The sequence below is a fragment of the Thamnophis sirtalis genome, unplaced genomic scaffold (assembly GCF_051295495.1).
Source record: "Thamnophis sirtalis isolate CommonGarterSnake01/CBP01778 unplaced genomic scaffold, rThaSir2_p1.2 scaffold_11, whole genome shotgun sequence".
NCBI lineage: Eukaryota > Metazoa > Chordata > Lepidosauria > Squamata > Natricidae > Thamnophis > Thamnophis sirtalis.
This window is the reverse complement of record NW_028261391.1, coordinates 59571463-59590339: the sequence shown is the minus strand read 5'-3', so window position 1 is coordinate 59590339 and position 18877 is coordinate 59571463. Positions and strand designations below refer to the sequence as shown.

At 40.0% G+C, this 18877-nt stretch overlaps 1 protein-coding gene across 2 annotated transcripts in view; it reads left to right on the top strand.

Annotated features, from left to right (window-relative positions):
* Window positions 1–255: 255 nt before the first annotated feature.
* Window positions 256–18877, top strand: part of CACUL1 (CDK2 associated cullin domain 1) — a 40410-nt gene continuing 21788 nt past the window's right edge. Inside the window, exons 1-3 of one of the 2 annotated variants that reach the window (XM_087725884.1) lie at window positions 256–827; window positions 3538–3664; window positions 5819–5921. In XM_087725884.1, coding sequence (XP_087582010.1) covers window positions 473–827; window positions 3538–3664; window positions 5819–5921 — 585 coding nt within the window. In that variant the 5' untranslated portion in view covers window positions 256–472. The remainder of the gene's footprint in view (window positions 828–3537; window positions 3665–5818; window positions 5922–18877) is intronic. The other variant, XM_087725885.1, reaches the window with a different exon arrangement.

Here is an 18877-nt window from a genome sequence, read left to right as displayed (position 1 = left end):
TAAGTTAGTAAACGACGCGAGTTGCACACACCCAACGAGCAATCAACCCCAGGGCGACGGGACTTTCGGCGCGGGAACCAAAACCACCGAGAGACAAATGACAGAAAGACCGCGAGGGCCATCGCGAGTCGCGGACCCAGTGATACCTCCCGGCGAGAGGAGGCTACGCAACTACGATCCCCACAATCCTTTGCGGCGGCGAGCCGATCGTATTAGCCGCCGCCGCCGTCGTAAATAATAGATCGGCTTTTTAAAGCCTCTATGCCCGGCTCGCTTTACGGCCTCGAGTCCGTGATCCGCTTCCGGGCAGAGAGTTGACGGAGGGGTCGGTTCGGTGGTGGCTTCCTTGTAGCCCGGAGACGTGACGCTTCTGGCTTTGCGATGGGGAGAAGCCGATTGTGACATTCTCTCCGCTCCCTCCCGCCCCCTCCTCCCTTGCCCGGACAAAGCGGGCCCCTCCAGGCCTGTCGGGATGGAGGAAGAGAGCATGGAGGAGGAGGGGGGCGGCGGCGGCGGCGGCGGCGGAGGCGGCAGCATCAGTAGCAGCAGCAGCAGCTACGAGGCCTTCATGGACGACCAGAACCACAACAACTGGGATCCTGCGGCGGGAGGCCCAGGCGGAGCCTACGGACTGTCCCCTTCGCCCTGTCCGGGAGAGTCCCGTGGGCACAGCGTAGCCGAGGAGCTGGAGATCCACATGATGTCCAAGGCTGCCGTCAACGGGCCGGGGAAGGGCTGCGAAGCGCCGGGAAAAGGAGGGGCTGCTGCCGCCGCCGCCGTGGCCGCCAGCATTAATCTCAACATCAACCCTTCGGCCTCGAAGTTTTGTGAGTGAGGCATCATCCTCGGTGTCCATTCTCCCTGCCTTCAAGATGGGAGGAGTGGAAGTGCGGCCCATGGTTCCTCCCAGGAAGGAGGAGAAAGTGAACTAGAAAGGGAAGACCCAAAGGTGCTTTTTTTTCAAGAGGCAACTGGACTTTCTCGTTTTTTCTTTGAACACCTTTTGCTGCTCATCCAAAGAAGCTTCTTCAGCTCTTGACTGGATGGTGGGGAATGGAAGGATTTATACTCCTTGCAGACAGCTGGTATTTGCATCCTTTTAGAGGGTCCTTAAGGTCACCTGGAGGTTTATCTGGGTCACCTGAGTAGTGCAAACTGGTGTGGAGCCTTCTTGGAACTGTTGAATGGACTGTGTGGTAGATTGGCAATAGATGATGCCGTATCCCTCCGCCTCTGTGGAGAGAAGGCTGTTCAAGCTCAGGAAGGTCTTCAGCCAATATAACAGACCTGCACGCTTCAAACTCAAGAGTACACTGAAGCAGAAGTGTGTCCACCCCAAGGATAAAACACCCAGACAGAAACTGAGCAATGTGGTATATGCAGTACAATGCAGTGAGCCATGAACATGTCTGTGCATTGGAGAAACGAAACAACAACTTCATAAACGCATGGCACACAAAGTAGGAGAACAATCAGTCCATCTATATTTAAAAGACACGGGCCACTCTTTTGAAGACAACAAAGTCCATATTTTGAACAGAGGGGATCGCTGATTTGAAAGAGCGGTCAAAGAGGCCATCTATGTCAAAATTAAAACATCCCTCTTTCAACAGAGCGGTGGAGGGGAGGGGATATAGCATCATTTATCTCCAATCTACAACACAGTCCTTTCAATAGTACCAAGAAGGCTCCACACTCATTTACACCACTCAGGTGGCCCAGAGGACACAGATAGACATCCAGGTGACTTTAATGACCCTCTAAAAGGATGCAAATGACCACCTGTCTGCAAAGAGTATAAATCCTTCCATTCCCCACCATCCACTCAGAGTTGAAGAAGCATCTTGGATGAGAACATCTTCAGAGAGATGTCAAATCAGAAAGTCCAGTTGCCTCTTGAAAAAAGCACCTTTGGGACAACCATAATCTGGACGACTGAGAGTCTCCATAGACGTTTAGAAAAAGAGTTTGGCTCTTGCCAGTTTTTTCCCCCAGCTGACCAGAAATCACTCTTTCCCCAGATTTACATTTTAGCTGGCGAGCCAAGCTGTCTCTTGCTAATTCAGTTTCTTCTCTTTCATGAACTGACATGGACATCATTTCACTTTTTGGTTGGCAAAGGGTAGAGAGAACTAATTGATTTGGTGGTGGTTTTTGCCCTGAAGTCTACAAGTGCCCTTAAGTAAATAGTGGAATGTAGAGATTTGGTTTTGAAGCTCAATCTAGAGGTCCGTGTTTAGTGGTGGAAGAATGTCTTCTTCTAATCCCATTGACAAGCCACCAGCTGTTTTAATGTAGGCACTTAAAAAACACCCACTTGATAATTTTGAAAGCTTATTCTTTCAAAACATTGTGTTACTGTTTTATGTCTTCTTTAAGAGTTGTATCTAGATCAGGGCTGTACTTAATGCAATTTGGTGATGGTTCATCAACCCAACATTTAAAAACATTTTTTGAATATCAATCTTTTTTCTGTGTTACTTCAAGCAGCAATTAGTCTTCATTGGCTTGTAGAGCCCTAGAGAAATATATAGCTAAACATTTTCCGATGAGCAGTACAAGATATATGTTAATATTTGTAATGATCTCTTTGAAAATATACCGTCTTTCAGAAATGAAATGAAAACATAGCTATGTTTAATTTCAGACACTATGTTTAATTTCAGACACTCTTACTTATGCTTGTTTAGAAACATGTAAATCTGTCTCAGTAGGCATAGAATTGGAATCTGAGTTAACACAGATGAATGTTCCATTTGAATCAGAAATAAAATGCTGAGGCCCTAGAAGGAGTGCAAAGAAGAGCAAAAAAGATGATAAGAAGTCTGGAGGGAATCTAAGGGAATTAGGGATATTTAGCCTAACAAAGAGACGACTTGGGGTAACATGATAACTATGTTAGGGGCTGTCATGGGGAAGAGGGAATCAATTTGTTCTCCAAAGCACCTGAGGGCAGGATAAGAAGTAATGTGTGGAAGTTGGTTAGAGGGAGATCCAACCTGGAACTAAGGAGAAGTTTTGATAGCAAGAAGAATTAATCAATGGAACAGCTTGTCTCCCAGAATTGTAGGTGCTTCATTGCTGGAGGTTTTCAAGAAAAGACTGAACAATATAGAATAAGGACTCCTGCCTTGATCAGGGCTTGGTCTAGAAGACTCCAATGTTCCTTCCAGCCCTATTATTCTATCCACATCCAACTCATGTCAGAGCTACCATTTAAGGCGCTTCTGGGTTGACAGGATTAACTGGTGACATCACTGTTGCTCGGCATGACAAGTTTCATGTCTCCATCAATGACCTGGAGCAAATGACAGGAACTTGCCCTACCACATAGCAGAACCCGGGTCTCGAACGCAGGCTTGCTAATCTCCAACCCAGGGTTCTAGCCACCTGAGCCACGACACTGTATTATTCTATGATAATGTGGAAATACGCTTATCTCGTATATAGTTTCAGCTTTGCATTTAAGTTTTGTATTTGTTGATAATTATGCTGACTGCATTCTTTTTATCAATTACAGTATACTTTCTCTTCTAGTAATGAATGTTATAACAATAGAAGATTATAAGAGCACATATTGGCCAAAGTTGGACAGTGCCATAGATCAGCTTTTAACTCAGAGTCTTGGTGACTATATTCCCATTTCCTATGAACAAATATACAGGTAAGGGAATACAAATAACAAAAATATTGGTTCTGCAATAACAGATTATTTCAAGCTTGCATTATTTCAATTGCTTGCAAGGTGCTAATGAAAACTTTTAGTAAAGTGTATAATATTTAAAAGTACAGTGGTAATTCTGGCATTAAATTTCTAAGTATTTGGGCTTTGGCTACTTAAACTGAATGAAACTAAATGTACTCGGTTAACATCTTTCATTTTTAGGAATTTACTTGTTTCTATTTAGAAAAGCAAAGTCACGTAAAAGAAAACGTTTGCATTTCTTCGTAAAATGAAATGCGCTAGACTCACTTTATGTTTTCAAACGGCAACTGAAAACAACCCTGGAGTTTCACTAATCAAGTGAAAAACTTAACGTATCGATAAAGGAGGCTGTATAGATTCTCTATTAATGTGAAGATACATGTATGTGCTTTGATTCTAATCAAAGAGTTGTCATCTGTAATACTTCCTTCTTCAAGACAGAGATCATGTTTTTAACTGTGATTTTAATGACATTTTGACCAATTCTTAATTCAGGTGGAGTGAGATGTTTATGCCATAGAAACCAGTGTTCAAAACAGAACTATTTCTATTTGGTGTACTTAGGAGATAGAAGTAAGGCAACAGTGTATTGTAGTTGTAGAGCAGGGGTGTCAAACTCACATTGTCACGGCAGTGTCATGTGACGTATCGGGACCCTTTTCCCCTTCGCTAAACTGGGTGTGGGCATGGCCAGCGGGTGATGCATCCATCCGGCCTGTAGGCCACAAGTTTGACAGCCCTGTTCTAGAGTTTGCCTCCAGAACTTTATAATAATACATAGTTGTATGGTTTAGAGTTGTATTCTTAGAAATATTAAATGCGAGGGATAAAATGCTAAGTTCAGACACTATTAATAATATTTAGCCACATTGAAAACTGTTGAAGTTAGTTATGTGACTAGTCCTGTTGATTTCAGTGGCCTGAAAAGGTGGCTAAATAGGCTGAAATTCAGGCCTTGTAATGAAATATTGGAGGGACACGGTGGCTCAGTGGCTAAGACGCTGAGCTTGTTGATCAGAAAGGTCGGCAGTTTGGTGGTTTAAATCCCTAGTGCTGTGTAATGGAGTGAGTTCCCATTACTTGTCCCAGCTTCTGCCAACTTAGCAGTTCGAAAGCATGTAAAAATGCAAGTAGAAAAATTGGGCCCACCTTTGATGAGAAGGTAACAGCATTCCATGTGCCTTTGGCATTTAGTCATGCTGGTCACATGACCATGGAGACGTCTTCGAACAGCGCTGGCTCTTTGGCTTTGAAAGGGAGATGAGCACTGCCCCCTAGAGTTGGGAACGACTAACACATATGTGTGAGGGGAACCTTTACCTTTAATGAAATATTGAAGAGGGTTTCTTTTTAAAATTCTGTCCCTGAAAAGAAATATTTAGAGTGTTGTATTATTATGAATAAAATGAATGCTTAAAATACAACATTTCAAAAAAAGCATCAATAACAGAATGAAACGGCATGTTTGTTTAAAACATATCTTAATAATATGATGTGTTAACTAAACAATCACCTTAGAAATAAGATATTGCTGGACTTTAAAAATGGAATCATTATATGTGAGATAGCCTTGAGCTTTTAGATCTTGTGGAATTCTCTGTGACAAATACAGATCTGCTTCCACAAACCTTTAAATTAATATGTTTAGAATGTTATAAATGTATATTTAAAATCATATACACAGAGTCCTCGACTTCTAATAGTTCATTTAGTGACCGTTCAAAGTTACAACAATATGAAAAAGTGACTTATGACAATTTTTCACACTTACAACCGTTGCAGCATCACCATGGTCAAAATTCAGATGCTTGGCAGCTGGCTTATATTTATGATGGTTGCAGTGTCCCAAGGTCATGTAATCTCCTTTTGTGACCTTCTGACAAACAAAGTTAGTGGGGAATCTAGATTCATTTAACAACCGTGTTACTAACTTTAACAACTGTGGCAAGAAATGTCGTAAAATGGGGCAAACTCATTTTACAAATGTTTTCACTTAGCAACATAAATTCTGGGCTCCGTGTGGTCGTAACTCGAGCACTACGTGTATTTCAAATAAATTTCTACAGGCTTAATATTGTCAATTTATCATTGTTCCTGTATTTATTTCTGCAGTTGTGTGTATAAATGTGTGTGCCAGCAGCATTCGGAACAGATGTATAGTGACCTAATAAAAAAGATAACTAACCACTTAGAGAGAGTCTCAAAGGAGCTGCAGGTAAGAAGCTGCACAATTTCCAGTGATCTGTTGAAGTTATTGCTACCATAATTGCTTCCTATACAGAACTTGATTGACCTGATTTGCAACATGTTAGTTGTGAGTAATTCTTGCCAAAGATGATATTAATATACATGGTGGATTTGCACATATATAGGTGTGGATAAGAAAAATCCCCATTAGGTTGAATCTGATCCCTAATGATTTCAAAGGCATGTTCATAGAACTTTTTTTGGCAACTATTATATTTGCCAATTGCCTCCTGAGATACTCTCAGCTTCCTGGACTAGCCTATTATTATTATGACATTTCTTGGTGATCTTCCATTTAAGTACTAACTAGGTTTGACTCTGTTTAGTACTTTGACATCCTAGATGTCAAAGTACTAGGATGATTGCTCAAATGAATGTGAGCAATTTTGATCACTTTGTCCCTAGGGAAGCATGTAGTAGATGCGTGCAGTAAGTATCTTTTATTTTTAGCTAGCTTAAATTAGCCTTTTATCTTCTTGCAGAACTTTGGATTGGAAAATTTATCAGCGTTCAAGCAACTTTTGATTACATTGTACATTCATTTGTGTTTTCTTAGGTTTATACAAATATGCTGTTCATTTTTACTCTGCTTGTTTAAAGAAAGGACCTCCCTAATTTTACAAAACTAGGATTTTTACTGACCAACTGAAAAGACCTTTTTTTAATCACAGGCATTGGGTTTTTTTTATATTGAGAACCTGGTTTTAATACTGACTTGCCTCTATGTGGACATTTGCTGCTTATTAACAATTAGCCAGCATGACATTAGAAAATCAGCAATTCACTGACAGGAGTGAGCGGCAGTAAATTAGTTTTCCCAAACCTCTTTAAATCTATACTTTGCATGTGATTTTGCAATAGGTAATTTAAGAAACACTTCCTTACCACTCTTATAACTCAATTACATTGTCAATTAAAAGTGTGTATTACTTGGCTGATCTGCAAGCACATACATTTTGTAGCTCTTAAACTCTGGTCTGATTAGTAGTAGTTCTTTTATCTTGGGGGAGAAAATACAAGGATCTTGGTAATGCACTTCTTAAGGTAACTATCTTCTCTCCTTCAGCAAAACAGAACATTGCTGATAGTATGCAAAAGTCAGCTTTCCAGAACAGGGTTTTTAATATAATCCAACTTTCACATCATCCTGTTTTGAGGCTAAAACTTATTTGATGTCAGGACCAAGCAACCAGTAATAAGAGTTTAGTTCAAAGCACTTCGAGTTCATTACATGCTTTTATTTTCATTTACACAAAAATCTGATCTACTAACGGTCAAGGAAAATTGGTGCTAGATAAGAGCAGCGGAATTCAAGAGGGTCTGGACTTAGGTCTCTTTGTGAGAGCAGAACAACTCCAAATGAATGATTCCTTTGGCCCCACCACCCTCAAGCTCAGCCTGGTCATATCCTGAAAAACTTACTGTCCAGCTAAGCTTAAGGATAATGAAGAGAAATTCAGCCAGAGTTCACTTCTTTATTTGCTTACACCCGTAGTCAGCATCTTGCAGGCTAAATCCTTAACTACTGTCATCCTACGCCCTGGGAGATTGTAGGGAGTGGCTATCCTTATTCCCCCCCCTCTGTTTCCTATGTAGCTCTGCCCTGTGCTGTCTCTTGTCTGGCCCCCTTTCTGGATTGTGCTCCTTCTTGGGAAATTGCTGCTTCACTACAACTATCCCATTACATTAGGTCCCCCTCTCACATATACTTCCAGAGCTGAACAACTTCCAGATCAGTATGTTCCAGGAAAAATAATAATAAAGGATCATCCCTATGGAATACTGGATTGTTCTACATTCAGTTGGCAACATAAGGATGAATTCCTTTGTTGTTCTGAGATTGAGCAATGAAATTACCCTTAAATTACTGGAAGTATTGCCTGATTAACATACATATTTTAGGCAAAGATTCTTCTCTCCTATCTATATCTGACTGCCTTTATTTATTTATATCTTGAATATTTTATAAAAATAATAAAGGAAAGGGGTGAACATATCTAATGTTTCCCCCCCCCCTCCTATTTTCCTCACATCAACAACCTTGTGAGGTGAGTTGGGCTAAGAAAAAATAATTAGCCCAAGGTCACCCAGCCGGCTTTCATGGCTAAGGCAGCACAAGAATTCAGTCTGCTGTTTTCTAGATCAATACCTTCATCACTGGATCAAACTGGCTCTTTTCATGTGTTCTCTGAAAAATTGTTGTAGGAAAAAGTGCTCTCTGTATGTATGTGGGAAGAAGCAACTTTCATGAAATGAATTTCCATCTACCACAACTCCATTGATAAAATATGCTATCCTTGTATGTGTAATTTTATGCTGGAAGACTGAATGATGCATTTTTCATTTTATTAACCAAACTCATTACCGTGTTTCCCCAAAAATAAGACAGTGTCTTATTTTCTTTTTAGTCACAAAATATGGCTTGGGCTTTATTATGAGGGGAGGGGTTGCCGGGCGGCTGCTCTCTTCCGAGCGGGCTCCCAAAGAGCCGCGCACGGCCTCATGGCTGAATGGCTTTGTTGCGCTGTTGCAGCAGTGCAACACAGCAGCCATGAAGCAACCACGCTCCCAAACAGCCACCCAGCAAACCCCCTTTCCAGCCGGGCATAGGGCCATTCACTGGCCTAGGGGTATCACCAAGCCGCATGAGCACCTGTTTGCCTCCGCCCAGCTCCCGTGGCTTGGCGCCTTTGAAATGCCAGTGAATGGCGCTCTGCACTGCTGGAGAGAGGGGTTACAGGAGCAGCTGTTCCGCTCTCACTTGCGCGCCTCCCAGCCTCACGATGCCCTGGCCGAGCTCTCCCCGCAGAGGCAGAGAACCTCCATTGCTGTTGCTGCCGCTGCCCCATAGCTTTTTCTGCGGCTTCCAAACCGAGTCTTCCGGCAGTGGCTGCTCTAGGTGTACCCTCTATGGTTGTACGCTCTGCCGGCAGCTGACCCACAACCATAGAGCGTACACCCAGAGCGGCCACTGCCAGAAGACTCGGTTTGGCAGCTGCAGAAAAAGCCATGTGGTGGTGGTGGCAGCAGAGATTTTAATTAGGTTAATCCTTTAAAAAATTATTGCATAATCAGAAAAAAACCATCTGTTTTTAAGATTTTTTTGAGGCAGAGAAAATATTCTCAAATAATAACAATGGGAAACTTACATGATTGGCTCTGTGTGTCTCTGTGTTGTGCACTTTTAAAGACTATCAGATTTTCGGGGAGTTTCCTGACAGATTCAGTTGAATACTAAATATTGATTTTTGTATGCAGAGCTCCACTACTTGCTTTTGAAGAGATAATAAACTCTTCTGAGGTAGAATAACTTTTCCATTCCAATATGATCATTCTTCAGTTTGAGGACATTAGTATCATAATTAGTGCTAGTATTTAACAGCTGTTAGTTTCCACATCTCTTTTAATATGCATCTGAATTCATTGCGAACTTCTTTGGGTGTCCTGCTTTAGAGTGAAAAGTGTTTTTCATCTCATTATGTAAAGGCTGGATAATTATTGTGTGGAAAAAGACTTCAAATGGGATTCTGAGTATTAATTCGGTGATATTTTAGTTGCTCCTGTTTTGCAAATTTGCTTTTTGGCTTGGATCAAAACTATTGTAAGGTGCTGCTGATAAAGGAGGGAAGGTCAGGGCAGCGTGTATCTGTAACTGCAATTCTCAACCCTTTGACCCGGATATCTGTGAGACTGTCTTCTGCTGCATACTTCCCAACGACCGATAAGGTCGCACAGGGAGGGCCTTCTCCGGGTGCCGTCAGCCAGACAGTGTCGGCTGGCAACTACCCGGGGGAGGGCCTTCTCTGTAGCCGCTCCGACCCTCTGGAATAAACTTCCCCCAGAGATCCGGACCCTACCCACACTCATGGCCTTCTGTAAGGCTCTTAAGACCTTGCTATCCCTCCCCCGGGTAGTTGCTCTTAAGACCTTGCTATTCCGGCAGGCCACGGGCTGTTGAACTCACGATTGAGTTCCAGCCCCGATCAGACTGGGTGTATGTTGTGGTTTTTTTAATCAATGTTTTTGTGTTTTTAACTTCTATTTTTAAATGTATTGTTGTAAGCCGCCCGGAGTCCTTCAGGATTGGGTGGCCTATAAATTTATTAAACATCAACATTTGAGAGAGACGAGATCAGGAAATAGATTCCACAGGAAAAGTAGAATTATGCTTTATTGAGATGAGCTATACCAATAGAGACAACTAGTTTGATTGTGCTTTCTCCCTCTTTCTTATACACCAGTTAGTCAGGAAAATGTCAACCTGAGCCTCTTTTTAATACCCCCCGGACTTTTGCTTTAGGTTTAGGTAATGAGTTTTGATTTTTGAATATTGCTGTAGGGCCTTCTCTGTAGCTGTACACCAACTGATCCAGTTTAGATGTGTGTCAGTGTGGGGCCTAGAGGAGAGTTTTGCCTGATTTTTGCAGTGACAGATAAGGTTTGAGGGACCAGGGGCTACAATTCAACCTCTTGAGCTTTTAGGAATTCATTATAATTGGAGGATAAAACTTTTCCAACCATTTGAACAGTGGTGGGGGATATGATCAGTATCGAAATGAAAGGAGAAATTTCTGTGAACCGAACTCTCCTATCCCTACCCTCCCTAACCCTAAAACCATCCCAACGGTTTGAAAAGCTATGATTTTTGCCTATTGCTGGCAGCAGGCTTTTAAGGAGGGAGGATAAGAGAGATTTGTCTTTCAGATTGCCCCTCCATTCTTCTATTATTATTTTAAAACAATAACAACCTTCTGAAATTCACATTTTTGCTGTTGGCAGTATGATCTTGAAGTATTGCTATGGAGAACATATTTGAGATACAGGTTGCTCTTCCTGAATTATTGATATATAATATGGAATCCTTATAGGAATGTTTAAGCTCTTATTTTAAATAGTTATCTTGTGAGAGATGTATAAAAGCTATTTTTATAGGTTGTATTGCCATCGCATAACATTAGAACAAATCAACTAGTAACTAGTAATCACCTAACAAGGCAATAGCTGTCTTTTCAAGTATCCTAAATTTCTTTTTTTCCCTCACACTGCCTCAAAATGTTTAAAATATCCATTAAATAGTTTGACTTTTAATCCAAGGCAGCATTGGATGAAATAGTCAGGAGATAAAAAATCTCTGTTATACAATCGTGCTGCAGGTGGCAGCAGAATACTTTCTCTGTCAAATTGGTATACCCCCCCCCCCCAAATATTAAACCATCCAGCTTAAAGACTGAAAAAACACAAGACAAACTTTTTAACTGTCCGTATGCATCAAACTGTGTAGATTTACAAGTCCCCTAAAAAATACTGTAGTCCTAAACATCGGTTTCTTTCTTGTCATTCATTGTCTATGTATATCACAATAAACAGCAGTTAATGCATTCCTTACTTTTTATGTACCATAGAATAACTAGGAGATTGTGTGTGTGTGTGTGTGTGTGTGTGTGTGTGTGTGTGTGTGTGTGTGTGTAGTATTTGTGCTGTATTTGTGCTGATAAATAAATAAAGGGAGACTAGTGTAGATCTATTTCAAGCTATTTAGCTCTCATCAGCTAGCCATACCCTTACTGGGATTCGAACCTGTGCTGTATTGCATCTTAGGCAGATGTGTTAACCACTAAGCCACAGAGTTCGACTCCTTATCAGCTGAGCCGGGGTGATAGGTATCTATTTAGAGTTAGAAACCCCCGGTATGCCCAAATATGGGAGGAAGTTCACTACTTCCATTCTCTGTCCATCGGCTCGTCACAAGAGACCATCCAGACAGAAACCCAATATATATATTCAAATATTTAGACTTAATTTGTTATGAAGAAGTATACATTAAAAATAGTAATTTAAGGATATAAGGCTAGATGGTAGCCTGTTGTATAATTGCTGCCATTAAAAGTAAAGGAGTTCATAAGTAATGCTGTGTTATATTTGTTGTAAATGAAAGTAAGCAGTGTCTGAGACTTCTTTCAAAATTGTGTACATATTATATATAGACATTAACGTTAGGGGTAGGAGAGTTCCTGGAGATAAGTTCTACTCCTTCCCAGGGCAGGTGTTTGCCATCCTTCCCATCATTGTCTTATTTGTAGATTTGATTATCCTATCTTCCATGCTTCATCCAAGTCATCACGAATGGACTAGACTAGACTAGAAAAGAATAGAATAGAATAGAAACTTTATTGTCACTTTGAATGTACACTAATTGGCATAAACTAAAATGGAATTTCATTGCTTACAAGTCTCAAAGGGTCACCACCTCCAACATGCACTACATAAACATGACAAAATAAATAAATAAATACAAAATTACGCATATACCCACATATATTATATGACACAGAGAAACAACGCAGTCTAGTTTGGATGTATGCATGTACATGGCAAGGAAAACGAATCTTGCACGTTTGCCGGACGGATGGCATAGGGAACAAAGCTGTTACAGAATCTGGTAGTCCTGCTAGAAATACTTTGAAACCTCCTCCCAGAGGGGAGCAACAGAAACAGACCATAAAGTGGGTGTGTGGGGTCTTTAACAATGCTTTGAGCGCTAAGCACATAATGTTTATATTTGCTATAACTGAGCCTTTGATATGTCATCCAACCCTTTCCTTCTTTTTCTCTGGTGATATTGACATGTAATTGTTTAGTGAGTTCTGTATCAGCATAGTTGATGTTGATTTTATTTATTTATTTATTTATTTATTTATTTATTTATTTATTTATTTATTTATTTTATTTTATTTATTTATTTATATGCTGCCCTTTTCCCCCGAAGGGGACTCAGGGCGGCTCACAACTCAACTAGGGAAGGGGGATACAAACAAGAATTTAAAATGACATAAACAACAATACATAATTAAAACGCAGCAGTCATACCAATTCGAGACGGGGGCAACAGTTTTTTAGCCCCAGGCCTGTCGGAACAGCCAGGTTTTAAGGGCTTTGCGGAAGGCCTGGAGGGTGGTGAGGGTTCGAATCTCCACGGGGAGTTCGTTCCAGAGGGTCGGAGCAGCCACAGAGAAGGCTCTCCTCCGAGTAGTCGCCAGTCGACACTGATCGGCAGATGGAATTAGGAGGAGGCCTAATCTAGTTGTAGCATAGTCTAGCTACTGAAAGAATGGTTTATTATTCCAATTGGATTCTCATGGCCAACTAATTAGCTACCCTACCAGAAATAAATGAGAGGGGGCGGGGAAGGAGGGAGAGATCAGCTTGGCTTGGCATGACCTATTCATGTTAAAACTACAGTGGGGCAAAAAAGTATTTAGTCAGCCACCAATTGTGCAAGTTCTCCCACTTAAAAAGATGAGAGAGGCCTGTAATTGACATCATAGGTAGACCTCAACTATGAGAGACAAAATGGGAAAACAAATCCAGACAATCACATTGTCTGAATCGGAAAGAATTTTTTTGCAAATTATGGTGGAAAATAAGTATTTGGTCAATATCAAAAGTTCATCTCAATACTGTGTTATATATCCTTTGTTGGCAATGACAGAGGTCAAACGTTTTCTGTGAGTCTTCACAAGGTTGGCACACACTGTTGCTGGTATGTTGGCCCATTCCTCCATGCAGATCTCCTCTAGAGCAGTGATGTTTTGGGGCTGTCACTGGGCAACACGGACTTTCAACTCCCTCCAAAGGTTTTCTATGGGGTTGAGATCTGGAGACTGGCTAGGCCACTCCAGGACCTTGAAATGCTTCTTACGAAGCCACTCCTTCGTTGCCCGGACAGTGTGTTTGGGATCATTGCCATGCTGTTTCATCTTCAATGCCCTTGCTGATAGAAGGAGGTTTGCACTCAAAATCTCACGATACATGGCCCCATTCATTCTTTCTTGTACATGGATCAGTCGTCCTGGTCCCTTTGCAGAGAAACAGCCCCAAAGCATGATGTTGCCACCCTCGTGCTTCACAGTAGTTATGGTGTTCTTTGGATGCAACTCAGCATTCTCTCTCCTCCAAACATGACGAGTTGTGTTTTTACCAAACTTTAGTTTCATCTGACCATATGATATTCTCCCAATCCTCTTCTGCATCATCCAAATTCTCTAGCAAACTTCAGATGAGCCTGGACATGTACTGACTTAAGCAGGGGGACACGTCTGGCACTGCAGGATCTGAATCCCTGGCGGCGTAGTGTATTACTGATGGTAGCCTTTGTTACGTTGGTCCCAGCTCTCTGCAGGTCATTTACTAGGTCCCCCTGTGTGGTTCTGGGATTTTTGCTCACCGTTCTTCTGATCATTTTGACCCCACGGGGTGAGATCTTGTGTGGAGCCCCAGATCAAGGGAGATTATCAGTGGTCTTGTATGTCTTCCATTTTCTAATTATTGCTCCCACAGTTGATTTCTTCACACCAAGCTGCTTGCCTATTGCAGATTCAGTCTTCCCAGCCTGGTGCAGGTCTACAATTTTGTTTTTGGTGTCCTTTGACAGCTCTTTGGTCTTCACCATAGTGGAGTTTGGAGTGTGACTGTTTGAGGTTGTGGATAGGTGTCTTTTATACTGCTAACAAGTTCAAACAGGTGCCATTAATACAGGTAATGAGTGGAGGACAGAGAAGCCTCTTAAAGAAGAAGTTACAGGTCTGTGAGAGCCAGAAATCTTGCTTGTTTGTAGGTGACCAAATACTTATTTTCCATCATAATTTGCAAAAAAAATTCTTTCCAAATCAGACAATGTGATTGTCTGGATTTGTTTTCTCATTTTGTCTCTCATAGTTGAGGTCCACCTATGATGTCAATTACAGGCCTCTTTCATCTTTTTAAGTGGGAGAACTTGCACAATTGGGGGCTGACTAAATACTTTTTTGCCCCACTGTATGCTGACACCCTCCAAGTAAGATATTCTTATGTGAATATCCAACGTGTTTCCATCTGGGTGCATGATTAATGTACATTAGATACTATCTTGAAAACTCTACTTTGATTTTAGTGAATTAGGTTCTAAAAATCTCAATTTCCATATTGAAATGTATTCTATAAAAGAAGGCCAGGATAAACTGGATATATTGTGTATTGGATATATTGTGAGATTGAAGTTTCCAGAAGGATTGATTTTTGTAGCAGAGTGATAAAGAGAGATGCAACACCTAATGGCTAGATGGGAAATAAAGGAGGAAAACTGAATCAATTCCCTTGTGACACCATATAATAAGGAAACCATCAATATTTCTCTGTTTATCCGAACATCTAATCAAGTATACAAGTATTATGAGATTTTCATCACTATATTTTGGAATGTTAAAATGATTAACTTGGCAAATGGTACAATTTGTATATTCTGACAAGGTTCACTACTTGCAAAAGCTTCTCTAATGTTGTTTCCTCATTTTAATTAAGAAGTGTATTGCAGTGAAATTTCACAATCATTATTCATTTTCGGAGAGTTACAGTATTTAAGATCTCACTGCCCCTCTGGTTAAATATATTAATACTCATTGATATACTGGATATTAAGTAATAGTGATACTACATTGTTTTTATTCCTTTGCATATAGGAGCAGTTATCTTCACAGATGCAGAGACAATGAAATGAAGAATTTTCATTTTTTCTTCATTTTTGTTTTCAGAATAACTAAATTGTATTTTTTTTTCTCTTTAAACCTTTTTTGTAAGTAAAATTGAAAATAGGAATTTTGGAGCTGGGCAGTATTGAAATATACTGTATGTACTAAATATTTTTCTTCAAAGTATATGTGACTTTAAAGACAAATGTAAACAAATTATTTCAATATTAATATAGTTACTTGATTTTTTTAAAATAGTCTTTGCCAAATATGATCTAAGCCTTCTACCCATTAAAATTTTATAAGGCAGCTACATTTTCAATACCAAAGTTGTAATGATTCATTTTAGCTTTTTTTAAACTTTATGTAAGTATAAAAGTCATAACCAAACATAGCTGGTGTCAAAAATGTGTAATAGAGTTAATCCTGTTTATATTAAACTATATAGGAAAGCTAAAATAGACACCTTGGAAGAAGGCAGTGACAAATTAGTTCAAAGTTGTCAAAACAAATATGGACACATCCATATAGACATAGTAGACATACTGTTCCCAGAAATCAAATTCAGTATAAGGAAATCTTCTCTTAATCATAGAGCCAAAAATACATAGGCCAGGATTGAACTGTGGAGTCCTTAGTACTCTCTGAGGTGATTGTATGTGGACAGGCATTTCATTATCCAAATAAGTAGTATCATCAATCCTAGTGGTGCTATTACCAATGGGAATTCATATGTGTATTACTTCAAATTCAGAACAAAATAGTTAACAATTATTGAAATGTTACATGTTGGCTCTGTCCCAATAAAACAAAACTTGAAATGGCTCCATTGTTTGCTCTACTTTTTTTTGGAAAAAAAAATAAATTACCTTATTGGCTGATTTTTTTGTAAGTTGATTAGCAATAGCAAGTAAGAGTCAGATTATTTCCTCATTGTGCCACTAAACAAGATCAAACTACAATTGGCTTGGGGCTTGCTTGATGTTTTTTTCCGTGGCACGACATAACCGCGAACGTCAAAAGCGCGCTGACAAAACCGCGGTGCTAAAACCGCGATGTCAAAAGCGCGCCGACAACAGCGCGCCGACAGAAGCGCGATTTAAGTTAAGGTAAGGTTTAGGGTTAGGTTTAGGGTTAGGTTTAGGGTTAGGTTTAGGGTTATTTTTAGGGTTATGTCACAGCGCGCTTCTGTCGGCGCGCTGTTGTCGGCGCGCTTCAGCGCTCATTCGTCTCCGCGGTTTTGACGGCGCGGTTTTGTCACCGCGCTTTAGTCACACGCGCTTTTGTCGTACGCGCATTTGTGGTGGAATCGTTTTTTTCAGTTATCCAAGCAAGTCCATTAAAAAAAGCAGTATATTGTGTATTCTCTATACTAAAGATCTGCTTGCTTCTGTTCTGTAGTTTTAAAAATGCTTCAAATGAATAATAGTAATACAAACAAATAAAACTATTCCCCCAAGCTCTGTACACCATTGAGGTGCACAACGGTACAGATGGTCCTTGCTTACCAATCACTTGTTCAGCATGAGATCAGAGTTACAGCAGCTGCTGAAAAAGTAGACTTATGGCTGGTCCTCAAAGTTGCAGCCATCATAGTGTCCCCACAGTCAATTCAGGTCCTTGGTAATTGGATTTTATGATAATTACAGCATCCCACGATCATATGATCACCATTTGTGACCTTCACAACTGACTTCCAGCAAGCAAAATCAGTGGGGAAGCTGACAGGAAGTTGCAGGCCGCGGTTGTGTGACATCATGCTTAATGACCACAGTGATGCACTTAATGCTTACAATCAGCACTGACATCATAAATCAGTGTGGACACATAACATTTCATTTAACAACTGTGTCACTTAGCAATGGGTTGCCAGGTGCAGACTTTCAATCAATGCAAGGCTACCTATATTTGCATATTAGGAGAATAAGACAAAGCAAAAGTTTTTGCTGCTTTAAATACAATTGCAGTTTAGCAAGGCACAAGAACACAGTGTAAAAGTTCAGGAAAACAGTTCAGGAAAACAAGCCATGCTGTTCACTTTATATCTTAAACCTCAGCAGCCTTAATAGCACTTGTTAATACCACTTGTTATTTTCAATAACAAAGAATTTTGAAAACAAGAGTAACTTAGCTAGCCAAGCGGGCAGATGGCTGCAAGCCTTCGTGTATCTGTTTGGAAACATTAGCAGAATAGATTTTTATTGTAGCTCTTTATCTCTGAACCAAGTGCTTAATGATAGCTGCTTTTCCCTAATATTCCTCCTGCCCATTTCACCTTACCCGGCGTCAGCCAGTAATAGGTGGAACCAGTCAATCTGTCCTGACTGGCTAGCATGAAAGATTAAAGCAAATTGAAAACTGCCATGCAAAATTTCAATTGGAATACACAGAACAGCCTGGAGCACTCAGAACAAAACTGTTTTAAAAAGCCAAGATTTGTTGAAAGATTAAAGCCAAATCCTTGGAATACGTATGATTTGTGTTAAAATCTGAAACTTTTTAATAAATTAGTAAAGTTAATTTATTAGTAGAGGAATGCAAACTTATAGAAGACCATTTTGGTCTGTGGAAAATGCAGACATGATTACCTCAAATTTTTGCTTCCTATCTATTTTGAGTCTTGCAAATCTTTTCTTTATTAAAGGAGTAATTTGATAGATTGTTAGTTGGATAACATTAAAAAGGAATTGCCATGTTTTTCTCCATTTTCCATCATTCACAAGATTGAATTGATTGATGTTTTAGAGGAAGTTATTTTAATCAGAAGTAAAAAAAATTAACTTGTTAAGTCTTGTTAAGTTCCTGATTACTAATAAAGCCCAATTATGATCTTGATTGGATTTAAATTTACATTTTATTAGATGGATAAAGAGGTGAATGCTCTATTTTCCTTCTCCTATGCTTTGCTTCCCTCTGTCAAAACCAAACTTTCAAGCGGAATGAGGAAATCCTGGAAACCAGTTTCTTAGGGGGTTCAAACCCAGAAATGGTGATTGAAGGATTTGCTAAAATAAGTAGGATCATTTGTCATTATGTTGCCGTGTGTACATTTTTGATAATAGAATTAACATTGTCATAATTAGCCAAATCACAGCCTGCAATTTACTTATAGCCATTGTTATGTCTTACGTTTTGAGGTTACTGTAATCAGTGTTGTTACTGTGAATTTTAAACAAAGCAGATTAGGCTGCAAAATGGGGATAGATGTCTGTGTTAGGCAAGTTTGCTGAATAAATGCATATATTTGACTATATTAAGTGTATAAAATTGGGACCTAGGCAGGGTAACTTTGATATCATTTTGTTATGGATCATTGAAGGTGTTTATTCTTTCTGAGTGCTTTGCAAATAGTAATCTCTTTTTCGTGTTTTGTTGTAAAAGCCCTTGAATGCATTATGTAGCACAGTCTGTAATTCTAAGG